Source organism: Malania oleifera, chromosome 7, assembly GCF_029873635.1.
Source record: "Malania oleifera isolate guangnan ecotype guangnan chromosome 7, ASM2987363v1, whole genome shotgun sequence".
In the NCBI taxonomy this organism is placed as follows: Eukaryota; Viridiplantae; Streptophyta; class Magnoliopsida; order Santalales; family Ximeniaceae; genus Malania; species Malania oleifera.
Genome location: NC_080423.1, coordinates 97,913,787 through 97,931,267, shown reverse-complemented (window position 1 = coordinate 97,931,267; position 17,481 = coordinate 97,913,787). Strand labels below are relative to the sequence as shown.

The following is a 17,481-nucleotide window of genomic DNA, read 5'->3' as shown; positions in this document are numbered from 1 at the left end:
AATTTTGCATCATTGTCACCCTCAATATAATCTTTTCCCCCTCTTGCCACTTGGTATATTGAGAATGATATACAAAAGAGAGAAAAAGTGAGAAGAAAAAGTAAAACATAAAATATTTTTTTGGTGTAACAGTCCTGTAGCAGTTATGTAACGGTCATAGTAGCCTTTACATAGCGGTCGTGGTCTGTAATGGCCGCTACGACTGTGATTTTTCTACCCACTGATTTCGCGATGTGTAACTGTATCAGTAACCTAAAAAACCGTTACGTAACAACGTTACGTAACGGTCGCGACCTTTATTTAAAACCATGTCCCCTACTCTATTTACATCAACAACACTATCTTTTAAGTTTTTATCTATAATAATTCCTACTCCATTTTTATGTTTTTCTTTTCCAACGTACCAAAGTTTAAATCCTAAATTATCAATTCCTCTAGCTCCCCCCCCCCCCCAACGCACTTAGTTTCTTGAAGGCAAATTATATTAATTCTTCTTCAGATCACCGTGTCCACAATTTCCATGCTTTTACCCATAAGTGTCCCTATAATCCAAGTTTCTAATCTAATCCTAGTTTCCTGAACTAACGTCTTTACCTGCCCACGTCCAGAATGATGCAGGAACCCTTGGATATTTGACATCGTACACGGGCGTTGACACGGCGCGTCGCTTCGTGGCGACAACCTAGCCCACCCTCGTCCACTTTTTGTTACACCCAGGTGGTACAAGTGCAACACGTCACTTATAGGGGGCGCCCAAGCAAATATTCGGTAAGGATTCATATCATAGTGATTTGAAAAATTTTACGCTGCCTGTCAGCTACCTAATGCAATTCTCCTCCTTTCCTCGGGCTTGGGACCGGCTGTGTGTGAAAAAATTTGGATGAGAAATGGGAAAAGAGTTGGCACAGACTTTTTTTTTTTGGATAATAAAAGAATTTATATTAATGGGAAAAGATTTACAAAAGGGAGAATGAGAAATGTCCCAAAGAATATTTGGAACAAACCAGAAAAACAACTAAACTGTACAGAAAAAGAGAAACTCAACAAGCCAACACGTTCCTCCAATCTCTTTGAATCTCTTAGAAACTATTTCCTCTCAAAAAAACCAAAACCTGCACACCTCAGTGATGCTAAAAATTGGATCTTATCCTAGACTAATTCTCAAATTACGTTTTTCCCAAAGAATATCCATGCATTCCATCCAATCCCCCAAAAAATTGCAAATACATCACACCTCTATAAGGCTGCCCCTATCCTTCCTTCTGCCAAAACATATGAAAGAAATGGCTAGTAAAATCTTCCACCAATACAGGACCAAGGAACACCTAATTTATTACTATCGATTGATTGGTCTTCTAGGTATACCTTGGGCCAAAGAACCAATAGTCAAGGTCTAAGTTACCAAAGCCAAGTTTGGGAGAATGGTTATACGAAGGGAAGGTACTAGCACCCACTACACACTTGTTCTACAAATGGTACCATCATAACTTTGCAATTTTCAAAGACAATCATGCACACCTTTTCTTTTTCATTTGTATTGTAGGTTACCTCCCATTAAAAATTAGTCCACCCTATGACCATCTGTTAATAACAATATTAATAATGATAACAATAGGTATAATAATATTAATAATAATAAGGAGAAATTTATGAAACTAGTGAATAAATTACTAAAATGAAAAATATAATTTTTTTTTTCATTTAAATAATTTTTAAGGATTTTTTAATTTTTAAACCAATTTATAATTAACAAAGGAAAAACAATAAAACAAAGAAACAGGAAAGAAGAAAAAATAAATAAAAAAATAATTAGAATAACTTTGCATGCAAGGCACATGTGTGGAAAGGCCTTCTTCTCTAGGTTGTCTTCCTCCTTTGCCAAGGGTTTCTTCACTCTGCATGCCACAACTTGCAGCAGTGCCAGACACCATCCCACAACCTCCGAATACCAACAACAACATTGCCACTTGATGCCCCCATCATCACCATCGCCATCACCGGAAAGTACTGCCAGACTCTCTCTCTCTCTCTCTCTCTCTCTCTCTCTCTCTCTCTCTCTCTCTCTCTCATGCATGCTGATGATGCACTACTTGTAGCCTGTGGCCTTGCTCCACCACCACTCTCCAGAGCTGTTACTGCCCGAAAAGTGCAGACATCATGGGAGGAGAGATACACTGCTCTCTCACTCTTTTTCCTCTGATTCGCTCCCTCACTGTCTCTCTTCCCCCCTCTCTTTCTCTCTTTGATCTTTCTCTCTCTGCCGCAACAATATGAAAGAGAAGAAGACAAGGAAGAAGAAGAGCAAGAAGTGGTCCAGTATATAAAGCCTCGCATTTTATGCATGAACAACAATGACTATGGGGCTGTGAAGGCTGTGATTCTAGTGTTAATGTGAGTGCACACAGCTATGGACATTATGATGATACAAAGCATGTAACACAAAAAATGCAGATCATGATAATGAATAATAAACATGATGATGATTATTGATGAATAACAAATGTGCAGACTACGATCATTGGTATAGGAGGGAAAAAGGGGTAGTCCTACCTCTCTTCTCTAGGTTTCATCTTCTTTGAACACATCCCCTAGCTCCAACATATCCTGCTAATTTTTTTCCAATCCTCTCCCCCCTTGAGAGTTCCAAGCTTACTTTTATAGAGCCTTAGGAGTTAGGTTTTTGCCCTAATGGTCCCTTCTCCAAAAATAGTCCTTCGGATGCAAAAAGTTCCCTTCCTTGTCCAAAAAGTGGTGTTTGGGCACAACACTTGCCCTATTTTCAATAAGAAACCCTATCAGGCTTGGCATAGCCCCCTAGTCCAATAAAACGAGAGCAAAAATGCAAAATTGAAAATCGAACTTAGCTTGAGCCCAACATGTGCTAGCAAGACTCTAGAAAGAGAGAGAGAACCCTCAACTAATTGCCCTCAGATCAATTTTGTCCCTATTTACACAAATGATTGAGAGATTTCCTGGTTTTGATCAAATTGACCCTAGACAACATTGGGTGTCAAAAGGGTGTGACCTTGATTGACCTCTGATTTATTTAGCTGTGTGTCTAGGTGGTAATCCTATAACAGGTGGGTTTTGGGGATTCTACAATGGAGAAGGTGTCTAAGAGGTTGGATGTATGGAAGGGCGCTTTATTTTCTCTAGGTGGGCATATGCACACATTCAGGCTTGCCTTGTAGTATTCTTCTATTTCTTGTCACCTTTAGAATACCTGTGAGGGTAGCTAGTACTATTGAGAAGATAATGAGAGATTTTTTCTTTGATCCAAGTTGGGGGAGAATAAAGATCGTTTGGTTAGATGGGAAGTTGTTCGTAGGTCTAAGGACATTGCTTTTCGGGGTTGAGATGTTCTTGTGAAGTCCTTGGAAGTATATTTCACAATATACCCTCTTTTTATTCCTTAAACATATTTTATTGTGGGAAATGGTGTCATATTCAGTTTTGTAAAGACATTTGGGGTTGGGGGGGGGGGGGGGGTGTTCTTCACTTTGCTCATCTTTTCCCCATTTGCTTAGGTTGTCCACTTTGCACAAAGAAACTATTTCTTCATTCTTTATTTCTAATGGGGCTGGTTTATATTGGGACTTCCATTTTCCTCGGGTTCTTAATGATAGGGAGGCAGTGGAGCTTGCCTCCTTGTTAAGTTTATTGATGGCAGGCTCCTTTCCAAAAGTAGAGACTATTCTTCATGGATTCTTGACTCCTCTTGGGAGTATTCTTGTAAATCGTTTTTTGAGCATTTAACCAAAAACCAAAAAAAAAAACAAAACAAAACAAAACAAAAAACAAAAAATCTTGTCTTTCCCGCATCATAAGTCCATTTTTAAGGCCAAAGTCCCCTCTAAGATTAAGGCTTTTATTTGGTCAGTTGTTCTTAATAGAAGTAGCACTAATAATCAGTTGCAAAGTACAGGGCAAGGCTTTATCTCCTGATGAATTTACCCATTTCTTCATTTTCCTTTTCTTGAAGGGTATGGAATAAACTTCTTGGCTTATTTGAAGAGAGTTGAGTGGATCCGGAATTGGTGGAGGATTTGTTGGTTATCACTTTTTCAGGTTTTGGAAGGATTAAAGATGCTTCGGTGATGTGGAGGAGTGCAATTTTTGCAGTTTTGTAAGAGATTTGGTTGGAACTGAAAGCTCACATTTTTACGAGGAAGAGGATGTCTTCGATTATGCTTTGGGATAGGACTCAGTATTTGGCCTCATGAGTTTTTGCAGATGGATGTTTCAAAGGATTGTTTCCCCTGATTTACAGCGTGATTGATTGGCTAGGCTGTATTTATTTATTTTGATTTGTTTTCCTTCTTGTACCTTCCAAGGAAAATTTCTTATCCTCCTTGTTATACTTCCTCTAAATTAAATCTCTTCCTTTTCCGATTTAAAAAAATTAGGGACACCATTAACTTCGCTATTTCTGGTTAGTGTCGAGGGAATAAAAGCCAGTACTTTTGATAGGAGGGAAATCGATGAGTACATAAAATATTTTTGGATCTCTACCATGCAATTTTGCCTCAACAGAGACTTGCAAAGATTTTGTTTCTTTCTTTGATTTCGCAGAGAAAATGTTTTTCTTTGGAATTTTCCTGTCTCATGGGTGCTTTCTTCTTTGCACAGCTGTTTCTATTTGGTTAGGCAGCCGAAAAATATGCATGATTCCTTCTTCTTTGTTGAAATGATCATAGTTACTACCTACATTCCAAGAAATTGAACACCACAAATAGGAGCTAATAAAGATATAAGCAATCCCATAGAAAGAAATCACAATCCCTTGTAGAAAAAAATTATTTGTTTATACGGAAATAAAGATATCAAATTGATGCCTTCTTTATATAATGTTTGTATATATACATACAAACAACCCACCCCCCCAACCCCGAAAGAAATCCTAATATTTTGTTCTACAACTCTGGCTTTTCGCACATCATTATGTAGGACCACAACAAAATATCAAAAGCCTGAACAACCTGAAAAATAACACTAGAGCACAAAGAAAAACTAATTTTGTCAATAAGGAAGATTTGCACCAAGATAAAATTGCAATAACAAAGACTAGTTCTAGAAAAAACAGAGATTTTGAGAGGCTGAACCAAAATTATATTACTCGACGTAAACCTTAGCTTGACGAAGCTCATAGATTTCCAAGAATAATTGCTTTGAAAGCTCTTCCAAAGCTTGCACTTCTGCTTCCATGCTTTTGATATCTTTGAAGAAAAAGATGAAAATGAGATCAAGATATATCAGAAAGGAAATATCAAGCAAAGCTCAAGTCAAAATATAATTCCAATGAAATAGAAACCTATCGTAAATATTGTTAGAAAAACAAACTCAAAACTGAACATGCTAGATGATAATACAACAATTATGTAAGGCAAAAAAATTCCAGATATTTTCATGAGCATGCTAGTTGAATTGGGTCATTAATTGTGTCATGGTTGTCATGCCTGCACCTTCAACATTGCTAGTATCTTCCTGTTTATATTTGGACTCAAATAGCCATCCCTAATGTTTTAAGTAATCACATGCACAATAAGCCTCTTTTCCACTACAAAATTCTAAACCCTATCTCCTTAAGATTCTCTCTAATTGTCCCTAGCTTTGCTATCAATAAGACTTCTGTGAAGTGAAGATATAAATAAAAGCTCTAATATAAACATAAGCCCCGACAAAAACGTAACCCAATGTAATTAATTAGACATAAATATATTAGGCATACAAGAAACCCTTGGTTAAGTTCTTGGGAATTGGCCTCCAAAGAGGGTCAAGCTGATCTATCCAATTCTAGCTTACAATCCCACACCAACTCTTTCCCAGCTAGAAAAAAAATTCAGCCTTGAATTTTGAAGTGCAAGTATCAAAAACCACAAACTCTGATTTTGACTGTTGGAAATTTGATGCTCGATTGATGCAACAAATATTTTCCCTTTGGAAGCAGCAACAAGGAAATAAAAGTGATGAGGCTTTATTTATATTGTTCTCCACAACCTAAGAACTTAAGCTATCAGGAAAAGTTGTCATCAAATATGGTATTAGAGACATAGTTTCCAAGAGGTCCTAGGTTATCATGTGGATCTTACATCCCATAGAGGTCTTATTCACTGTTCGTTTCCCCTCACCCAGACTGCACATGTGGGGAGTGTTAAGGCTTGTATACTTCTATGGCACATGACCAAACAACTTAAAATTTTTTATGAAGTGGTAAGTAACCAAGGTTTTAAGATTTCAACTAAAATTTCAGGGCCTGAAAAGTACGGAAATTTTGGTCTAGATGTCAATTTCAATTTCAAAATTTTAAAAAAAAAATGGAAATTAGATGTAAAATATGATGCATTTTCCCTCACCCGGACTGCACATGTGGGGAGTGTTAAGGCTTGTATACTTCTATGGCACATGACCAAACAACTTAAAATTTTTTATGAAGTGGTAAGTAACCAAGGTTTTAAGATTTCAACTAAAACTTCAGGGCTTCAAAAGTATGGAAATTTTGGTCTAGATGTCAATTTCGATTTCAAAATTAAAAAAAAAAAATGGAAATTAGATGTAAAATATGATGCATTTTATGAAACTTTAGAAACTCCTAATGTACATAGTAATGTAAAGTTTACAGCTAACATAAATAAGATACATGTTAACTACAATGCAATAGCTATATTAAACACATTCCATTAATATAAATGAAATTTGTAAGTCATTATTATTATCATAAAAGGTTAAATTAAATATTAAAGCTAATATCTAAGTTCAATTTTACATAAAAATTTTATAAGTATGAAATTTATCATTCATACTCTTCATGTGAATGTAAGTCTTTTTTTCAAAAAGAAATGAAGAGTTAGTATGATAGAAAATTCAATTCGGATTTTGAATCTCAAATTTTAATTTCAAGTACATTTTGTTCCATAGGGGAATTATTTTCTTAAAAAAAATTAGAGATTTTAATTTTTTAAAGACAAAAAAATAAGAAAATAACAGTTACAAGGTAAGGAGGTAAGGTACCTCCATAAAAAAAGTGAAAAAGATTATATCAGAGCTGCCTTCCAGTCCCTTTTAATATCGGACTGCAAAAAGCCTCACAAAACCCGAAAAGAATATGCCCAAAAAGAATCAAAACAAGTAACTTTCTCCTAAATCAAATTCAAAGAAGTCTTCTGGTCTTCAAAAATTCTAGCATTTCTTTCGACCGAAGGAATCCACAATGTAGCATATACAGCACAACTCCAAAATATCCACAAAACCCAAAAAATTCACCACTTAAAAATCATTAACATTCTGCAGAGCAACCCAAACCTCACCAAAACACGAAAACAAATTGTTCCACGTATACCTCATCACCCATTAATGAAGGAAAAGATGACCATTAGTCTCATTTTCTTCACGACACATCACACACACATCTCGTCTGAGAGCCTTGTGAGGTCTCTCCTTGCCTAAAGCAAATCATTCAAATTAAACCTGTTGAGATCCAGGGTCCAAATGAAAGCCCAGATCTTTAAAGGAACTTTTGCTTTCCAAACAGCTTTGTTCAAATGGAAAGAGCTAGGACTTGGAGATTTTGTGAGATGAGTGAAAAAAGAATTTGAAGAGAAAGACCCCATAGTATCCCCAATGCAGACTCTTGCATCCCCCACTTGAAGTAGGGATATAAGAATCCAGTACACCCAATAAGCAACTGAATCATCAACCTCTATTTCATTGAGACTCCTAAGGAAATGAAAATCTCAAGAAAAAGTGCCCCTCACAGGAAAATAAAAAGCTGAAATTGGAACGTTATGAACACAAGAAAGTCTTAACAACCGAGCAAAATATCCTCCCAAAAACAAATTTTAGCAATGTTAGAAGAGAATATATTATTTCAGTAATTAGGTTATGTGAAAGGGTGTATTTGTTAAGTCATTTTTATTATTATTAATGTATGAGGGAGCAGACCTGGAGCTGTATGGGAGGCTCCAGGAAACTGCCCCCCCTTTTTCTCTTGCTTTCTTGCTTCTTCTTCCCTGCTTCATTTCTAACTTTACAGTATGGAATCAGAGCGTGAATATACTCCAAATCTGATTTATCAGAGCTGCTTTCCTAGACACTGTTTTTTGCTTATCTTCCCCTAATTAGTTCTCAAAAGTGATTTTATGGTTGGTTTGAGAGTCATTTAGGGACCCTTTTTCATCTTGGTTTGGCTGTGAGGCATCCTTGGTAGGATGCTGTGTGTTTGTGGTTCTTTGCTGATGTGAAGCAGTTATGAACTTATGATCTGTTGGCATGATGATGCTATTTTAGCAATCTTGTATCAGTTGCTGATGATTTCGAATGGTGTTCAATGAATCTATTTCCCATTCTTGCCTGCACTTGCTTCTAGTTGCTGCCATCAATAATGCTGCAGCTCCTGTGCTGCCATGTTGTTTATTGGGAGCCTATGGTGCTTTTTGTGATCTGCCTTCTACTGTGTAGTCAAGTAATTCCTCGTAGGATTGTAACTTCAGTTTTGTGTTAAGAGCTGCCTCTTGAAGTTCTGAAGTGTTGCTCTGCGCTCGTGTTTGCTGCCTGATTCTGCATAGTTGCTGCGTTATTCATTCCCGATACTAGCGTGCATTGGTCATAGTGTATAGGGAGGTTGTTTGGATGACCTCTACAAAGACAGCTTCGCTGATACTGTTAACATACAGATCACAGCCTTCAAATTGGTTGCATCCTCCAACTATTTGTCATGGTCTTTGGCAGTGTTTGTGTACTATTAACACAAAAAGGAAGTCCAAGTATTTGTTGCCTTCTCCTCTGTCTCCAAACTCCAAAGATTATGAAGATTGAGTGAAATAGAATGACATATTGCTTGGGTGGTGCAGATGCAGAATAGCATCAAGCCATGACTTGCTGCAAATGTGATGTTTCATAGACCAAGGTTGTATGGGATGATCTTCATGAAAGCTTCTCTAAGGATGAAAAATCAAACTCATGTTTTTGACCTACATGAGAAATTTTTTTAATTTGATCAACAAGGTAGGTCCATTAGTGAGTGTTATAGCACTTTGAAAGGTATGTCGGGGCAACTCAGCATTTATCAACTAATTAGTTCAACATTGAGATGATTATGAGGCAAAAGGCAGGGTTTTTGGTTGCTAAATTTGTAGTCTAGGTTGAGTTCTAACCCTCAAGCCATCCGCAGTTGGCTTATTGCCAACCAATCCACAACATCAATGAATGAAAGAATGTGCTAGAATCCAATATTTACCAAAATTGGCTCTCATTCTTTTCCTAAAGCTTCTTCCCATCATTCATCCAAGTTTAGCACCACCTCCAACCATAGTAAAGGAAGTGTTGGGAGGATGAGGATGGGATTTGGAAAGTGGGTGTGGCAGGACGAGGAGCTCGTCATGGCAATTCTCGCATTTGCACGCATTGTGGCAAGGAAAACATATTATTAATTGCAATTGAAATCTCCACAAGAAACCAACTTGGGCTAATGAGTCTGAAGGTGATTCCACCATTGAAAGTTCAAGACCACCTAGCCACTCCATTGGGGAGTCGAGTACATCATCTACCATGTCCTAAGAGGGGAATAAGAATCTTGTTTACATGGTTCAACAACTCCAAACTCATTCTTCTATGTCTTAACACAACTATAGCTCATTCAGGTATAGCAGGGCTTCTTGCCTCTTCATCCTCTTCACCAAGGGTTATTAATTCTGGTGCTTGCTCCCACCTGAAACGTGTTATGTAATCCTAATTTAATTTAATCCTTGAAACCCACCACTTTACACCCTAAGATTCCTCTTGCTGATGGTTTAGTTAAACCGACTTCTAATTGTGGCAATATTCTCTCGTTTCCTTCTATGCCTCTTTCCTCTATGTTATATGTACCTAAATTTCCTGTGAACCTTTTATCAATTCGTCAATTGACTAAATCTAATAATTGTTTAATGACCTTTCCCTCTCATTTATGTTGTTTAGGATCTCCAGATGAAAGAAGAGGGTTGGTGGAGGACTTGAGAACAATGGCTTGTACTATTTTAATGGTTGTGGTGGTGGTCGATCTAGTTCTTGTCATACCAATTCCACAATTCCTACTCATGGTGTTTCTTTTAATGAGTGGACATCTTTTCAATCTAGAATTGAATCTTGTAATAAATCAATGTTTTGTTTTCTCTAACTTATTCAAATATTTGAGGTCCCTACAGAGTCAAGAATGTGATTAGTCATCAATACTTTATGCCCTTCGTGGATGATTTTTCGTGTATGATCTCAATTTTTTGTTAAACGATAGGTCTGAATTTTTAAATGTATTTATTCAATTCTACCAAGAACAAAAAATTAAATTTGGCATTGGTATTCTAATTTTTCAATATGATAATCCACTTGAATTTGATCAAAAGGAGCTCCAGTCTTTTTTCTTGGCCAAAAGGATTCTTCATCAAACATCATGTATACATGCTCCTCGTAGAATGGAGTAGCTCAAAGAAAAAATAAACATTCCCTCGAAATAGCTTGGTCTCTCCTCCTTCATATGCACACTCCTAAAACCTTTTGGATCGATGCTCTTCTGGCAGCATGTTTTCTAGTCAATAGGATATGTTTTAGTGTTCTAAGGGGACAAATTCCCTTATCCATGTGTACCTAGAAACATCTATGTTCTTTGTCATGCCTCACGTCTCCAAGTGAAGATTTTTTTTTTTCATGTTCCCCATACTAGTCAGGACAAGTTCTCTCCTTGTGCTACTATGCATGTCTGTGTCAAGTACTCAAGAACTCTAGGTTATAGATGTCACGATTGTCACACTCACATGAAATATGTTAGTGCAGATGTCACCCTTTTTTAGGGGACACCCTATTTCTCTAGTTCAAGGTCCTTCTTGGAGGAATTTATTTTGAGTCCATCAATGAGTTTTGATCCCCCCACCCCCCAACGCATGTGTTGATCCTCTATTCCTACCATTATCCCTCTCCAAAAATTATCTCCAAATCCATCGGCTAAAGACCCATAGAAACAACTGAGGGTTTATCAATGACAAACATCACAACCACCATGCAACCGTAGCCTCCTCTGGCTAGCACTATTTTGACTCCTAGCTCTCAAGATCCATCCTTGTGTGACTTGGATTTGCCCTCACTCACTGGAAAAGGTACTCAAACGTGTACTCAGTGGTCCCTAGTTGCTTATCCTATTGCCCATTATGTTTCAATTCTTCCCTTTCTTAGTCCTATGTGTTCTTTTGCATTGTCTATTTCCTCTATTTCTATCCCTTCCTCACATGTTGAAGCACTTGCTAACACTAAGTGGAAGTATGCAATGGATGTAGAAACAGATGCCCTGACCACTTGAGGGACATAGGACTTGGGTGGATCTTCCTCCTAGTAATGAGCTGGTTAGGTTTCATCGGGTCTAGACCATCAAAAAATTTTCTTCATAGCTCCATTTAATGGCTTAAAGCTTGACTAGTTGGTATGGAATATTTTGAGGCTCTCTCTCCCGTTGCTTTACTAACTTTCATTCGTTTATTGATCTTGTTGACAACTAATTTTGGACCTATACCAGTTCGATGTGAAAAATGTTTTTTTTGCATAAAGATTTGTAGGGAGAGGTATGCATGGAGCAACCTCCTAGGTATGTTGCTCAGGGGGAGGATGGAAAAGTATGTAGGTTGCATAAGGTCATTTATGGTCTTAAGTAGTCTCCTTGTGCATGGTTTAACAAATTTATTGTGATGGTCTCCACATTTGGCTTTATCCGATGCTATTCTGATCTGTCTTTTATTTTTATAGCAAAAGAAGAGATTCCAATAATAAGAGAAGAATTTACAAAGAGGAGAATAAGATATCTCCCATCAAAGTTCTGAAAAAATCCAGGAAAAAAGGAATTGTAAAAACAAATTAGTAATATGAAAAATCAATGCAAAAAGGAGATAAGTGTGGCACTTCTAGTAGTTTATGTTGACCATATCATCATTACTAGTAACAATTGGGGCAGAATCACAGATGTTAAGCAGTGGTTTCAACCAATATTTCAAATCAAGGACTTGGGTACTTTGTGTCACTTTCTTGGTAGGATGAGCACTTGAGTCTATCTCAAGGAAAATATACCTTGGACTTGCTAAGTCAAAATGATTTGTTGGGAGCTCAACTAGGGAGGTCAGATCGGACTTCGAAGGCAAATGTCAAAATAGGCACTTGGTTGGCAAGTTGATCTACTTGACTGTCACTAGAACTAAAATATCTTTTGCCATGGGGGTGATGGGTCAGTTTGTGACCACAATACCCTTATTAACTCTCACTTATTAACATAACATAACATAACACTAGTTATTGCTCGGTATTAGTAAACACATTTGAGTTTCATGGAGCAGTGGCAGCATTCATACATTGATTTTGTGGGGCAGTGGCAGTGTCATATTAGTTTGTTGGTGACTTGACTATGGTCGTTTCAGTGGTTCACCTTGTTCGTGCTTGATCCAGTTAATCCAATTGCTCATTCTTGTTTAACATTGGCCTAGTTTGTGCACGTTGGATGGGGTCTATGAATCCCGAAAGTATGTTTTGTCATTGCCACAAATAAAAACTGAAAAGTTGGATGAAATAATTCTTGTTCTGAATGTGGCTCACATTCTAAGGTAAGGCATGAAGAAAATCTGGGGGCAGCAGTGCAGCAGGGGGCAGTATCTCTATTCTGTCTAAAACCGTCGACAGTTTGGCTCAGAACAGCCTGCACAAATTTTGAATTTTGAATAATTGGACGTTATTTTGGTTGGGTCTCGGGGGTAAACTTTCGAGGAGGCTTATATATACATAGAATACGTTGTATATAGTGTGCTTTTGTGCCTGGTGTACTTAGTGGTGCCAAGATGGTTGATAGAGAGAATTGAGAGAGTTCATGTATTGTTCATGTAATTTGGACAAGGAGACAATGAATTCTTATCGTTTGCTCCCGTGGATGTAGGCATTTCCAAAACACGTAATTCTTGGTGTCATTGTTATTATTATTGCTTTATTTACTTGCCGTGGTTGTGGAATTATTCTGTATATTCACCATTTAGATTGATGCAGTTTGTTTGATCCTTTTACATTTTGTTATTCCGCTGTACATTCATTGAGGTTTTTGCACAACAATTGGTATCAGAGCTTTTGTTGGTTACAACAATTGTTATCAGAGCATTGTTGCAATGGCCTCTGCATCTTCGTCTGCGAAATTTGATGTTGTCAAGTTTGATGGAACCAAGAATTTCGATCTATGGCAAAGAAAGGAGAAGGATCTTTTGATGTAGCAAGGCATGGTGAAGGTTTCATATAGAATTAAACCGGATAGCATAGATGCAACGACTTGGAATGAATTGGGGACAACGGAAGTATCGACCATCCGACTCTGTTTGGCTAATGACGTGTTGTATCACGTCATGGATGAAGATTCTCCGTCATCAGTTTGGAGAAAAACTGAAAAGACGATATATGTCTAAGGGTTCATCAAAATCTACAAGTGTAGTGGAGGAAGATTCAGAATGCAGTGATGGGGATATGCTATGTGTTTCATCGGGTTCGGAGTGCCTCACGGATGATTCTTGGATCCAAGATACCGGATGCTCTTATCACATGACAACAAATAGAAAATGGTTCGACACCTACAGGTCAGTTAATGCTGGTTGTATTTTGATGGGAAATGATATTTCATGCAAAATACTTGGTATTGGAAATGTCAAAATCAAAATGTATGATGGTGTCGTAAGAACCATATGTGATGTAAGGCATGTATCAGGTCTAAGGAGGAATGTCATTTCATTGGGTACTTTAAACTGTAACGAGTATAGTTACAAGTCTGAAAGTGGGGAAATGAAAGTGTGTGAAGGCGACTTGATAGTGATGAAAGGAGAAAAGGTATCGGGAAATATCTATCCACTGCAAAGTGTTACGATTGTAGGTGGAGTTGCAGTTGTAGAATTTGATTCAAATATTCTGTGGCATATGTGGTTAAAGCATATGGGTGACTACATGTATTCAGATGCTTGGGGACCAGTGAGGATGGCATCACGGGGCAGACATATGATTTTCGTGGGTGTAGCAAGAAAGGTCGTAGTTTATCTCATGTGGCACAAGCCTGATGTGTTTCCCAGGTTTAACTTGTGGTTGAGGTGGAGAACCAGACTAGGAGAGAGATCCTCAGGTCAGACAATGGGGCTGAGTATGCTGATTTTGTTCAAGAAGTTTTGTGAGCAGGGCTGGTTATATGCAAGGCTTGCAGGGTACTTCTTGGTGAAGTCAGTGAGTATGGCGCGTTTCTCGTGTGACCGATCGCCGAATGTATCACTGGATGAGAGAGTTGCAGGTGAATTGTGGACAGGTTTTGCGGTAAACTACTTGGTTGTGAGTGGATGTCCACAAGTGCACTATTCTAGTGATGGAGGATCTAGACTTGGTGTAATGTTCGAACAGTACACTTTTCTAGAGTATAAGAAAGGTGGGTGCAAGTTGGGTGATCCTATGGCAAACAAATGGGTGATCGAGGACATGGCTTTCGATGAGAAAGTCATGGGGCAGCGTACTCAGGTAAAGGAAGAGAAACAAATGCCAAAAAACTACGGCAGTAGCAATCATGTAATTCAGGTGGAGTTAGAAATGCAAAAATGTGGGACTTCTATCTCGGGTCAACAATATCACAATATGAATGGGCATGTGATGCAGGTGGAGATCAGCAGGATCATGGTGGGCCCATGTGCACTATCAGACCACCACTCAAATATAAATTTGGCATTCTAGTGTTTCATGTATTAATTACTACCAACGGCAGAATTCATACTATTTGTCAAGCTACAATGCATGGCAAAGGGAAAAATAGGTCGATGAGTGCTATGGTGGAGAAAATGGAAGTATTGCATATGCACTATGTGTGTAAGTTGGTGAGGCTTCCAATTGGAAAGAGGGTGATAGGATGCAATGGAGTGATATATCTGTTGTGTGTGAATGACATGCTATCGACTGGAAAAGCTTTGAATGAGGTTGATCAGTTAGGAACTCTATTGAAAGTTTTTGACATTAATGTGTTGGGTACAGCCAAGCAGGGTCTTGGTTTTCTGATTCGCATGGACAGAACTGCAGGGAGATTGGTGCTATCTCAGGGTGGCTTCGTGAACAAAACCGCAGGGAGACTTCATTTTCCGTCTTCGGGGGGTTCTATGGAGAATCGTTGTGAAATGTTTACCGCTCAGTACCGAAAGACGGGTTGTGATGTCCAGGATACGTCAAAGGTTCCTCATGATTATGTAATGGAGTTTTTCAGCAAGCAATAGAGTGAACCGTTAGTTGTTATTTTTGTTGAAGACTATGCAAGGGGTTTTGGTGATATAAGACTAGCAGCAGCTTTTGTGTTTACTATTGTGGGAAGTTCTTGTTGGAAGCCTAGGGTGAAGTCTTCGGGTGTTGCGCCTACAGTTATGTCAGGGTTGATGGTAGAAGATGAAGTTGCCATCGACAAGTTCAAGCGGGGTTGCTTGGACTTGGTGTTTGTCTCCAGTTGCTAGACGGGAGACAGTCCCAACCTAGCCTCCCAAGTTTAAGGTGGAGCAGTGGATTCATGTTTTCGGTTTCTCCTAAGGGGTGTATGTTCGCCAAGGTGGAAATTGTTGTGAATGTGGCTCACATTCTAAGGTAAGGCATGAAGAAAATCTGGGAGCAGCAATGCAGCAGGGGGCAGTATCTCTGTTTTTTCTAAAACCGTCGACGGTTTGGCTCGGAACAGCCTGCGCAAATTTTGAATTTTGAATAATTGGATGTTATTTTGGTTGGGTCTCAGGGGTAACTTTCGAGGAGGCTTATATATACAGAGAATACGTTGTATATAGTGCGCTTTTGTGCCTGGTGTGCCTAGGGGTGCCAAGATGGTTGATAGAGAGAATTGAGAGAGTTCATGTATTGTTCATGTAATTTGAACAAGGAGATAGTAAATTCTTGTCATTTGTTCCCGTGGATGCAAGCATTGCCGAACCACATAATTCCTGGTGTCATTGCTATTATTATTGCTTTATTTACTTGCTGTGGTCGTGGAATTATTCTGTATATTCACCATTTAGATTGCTGCAGTTTGTTTGATCCTTTTACATATTGTTATTCCACTGTACATTGTTTGAGGTTTTTGCACAACAATTGGTATCAGAGCTTTTGTTGGTTACAAGAATTCTATTCAGTAATCTAAGTTTGTTAAGGTCTATTTGACAAGATTAGGAAAATCTGACCAATTGTTTCAATTTAGGTTCCCTGATTAGAAGAGAAAAGAAGTGTGGATTCAGAAGATTCTTTGATTGTTTCCCTCTGGTGGAAGTCAATGAAACCCTAGATTGCACGGATGTGCATGCATCGAGATTTGAGATTATATAAAGCTTTTGTATTCCGGTAACATTGCATGTATGTACAATTTATTCTTGGAGTACTTTCAGTTACAACAAGAAGATAGGAGTGGTACAAAGCACTTTGCAGAGTTGGAAGCGTATTCAAAAGGAGTTTAATGTCATGCAATCCATAACCGCATATGTTCACAAGATGAGGAAGCAGACGGAGTAAATGAGAAGTCTTCGGGTTGTAGCAGGCTTGAGACTCAAGTTTGAGGTAGTCTAGTCACAGACACTTAGTAGTGCAAAGTTGCTAACATTTTCCAATGTTTATTCCCGTGTCCTTCATGCTTCCTCTAACACAAATTCCCCTTCCTTTGCATCTATTGTTTCAACCCCTGGCTCTAAGAGGATAGCCTTCGCCATGCACAATGATTCTGGTTTTCAACCAAGCAAGCAAATGCAAAAGTTCACGAGATGGTTTGAGTGCTCGGTAGTGGAAGATATGGACAAGGTAGAGGCACTCCACGCAAGTGCGGTCCTTGTCAACCAGGAGTTCATACCATTGAGTAGTATTGGGATCTCCATGTTAAACCTCCTCATGTTGCCAATGCAGCCACCACAAATTCCACACCTTTGGGCCCAAGTGGGAAAAAGCATACTATATCTATGTTAAGGGAAGAGTTCCAAATTCGAGCAATATAAAGCATCCTAACAAGCTTCTATTTCCATTGTATCCCTTGCTCAGACAAGTAACACTATAGGCTTTCATCCAGTACTTCTTGTCCTAGTCCTTGGGTTATAGATTCTGTTGCCACTAATTATATCACAGGTACACCTAATTTCTTCTCTACTCAACAGTATCCTGAAAAATTATCTTATGTTATGCTTTCTGGTGGATCCACCGCTTCTGTTAAGATAACAGGGACTATAAATCCCACTTCCTCTATTTCTCTTCTTTCACTCTTGTATATTCTATTTCTCTTCTTTCACTCTTGTATATTCCCAAGTTCCCTAACAATCTTAAATAAATTAGCAAGATTACCAAATCCATGAATTGTTAATTAACATTCTTCTCTGATTCTACCGTCTTTCAGGAATTGGAGACAAGACAATTGGCGGAGGGCGTGAATTTGGTGTAATCTAATAACTACAAAATTACTATATATATAAGGAT

The 17,481-nt window shown here is 38.3% G+C and overlaps 1 protein-coding gene across 2 annotated transcripts in view; it reads right to left on the bottom strand.

The window, feature by feature from the left end:
- The window catches only part of LOC131159282 (GPCR-type G protein 1), a 97,005-nt gene that overhangs the window by 46,774 nt on the left and 32,750 nt on the right, over window positions 1–17,481 (bottom strand). For both annotated transcript variants that reach the window (XR_009137776.1, XM_058114037.1), the window contains exon 7: window positions 5,128–5,216. Coding sequence is in view for 1 of the 2 variants with exons in the window: in XM_058114037.1 (XP_057970020.1) it covers window positions 5,128–5,216 (89 nt within the window). In the remaining variant the exon portion in view is untranslated. The remainder of the gene's footprint in view (window positions 1–5,127; window positions 5,217–17,481) is intronic.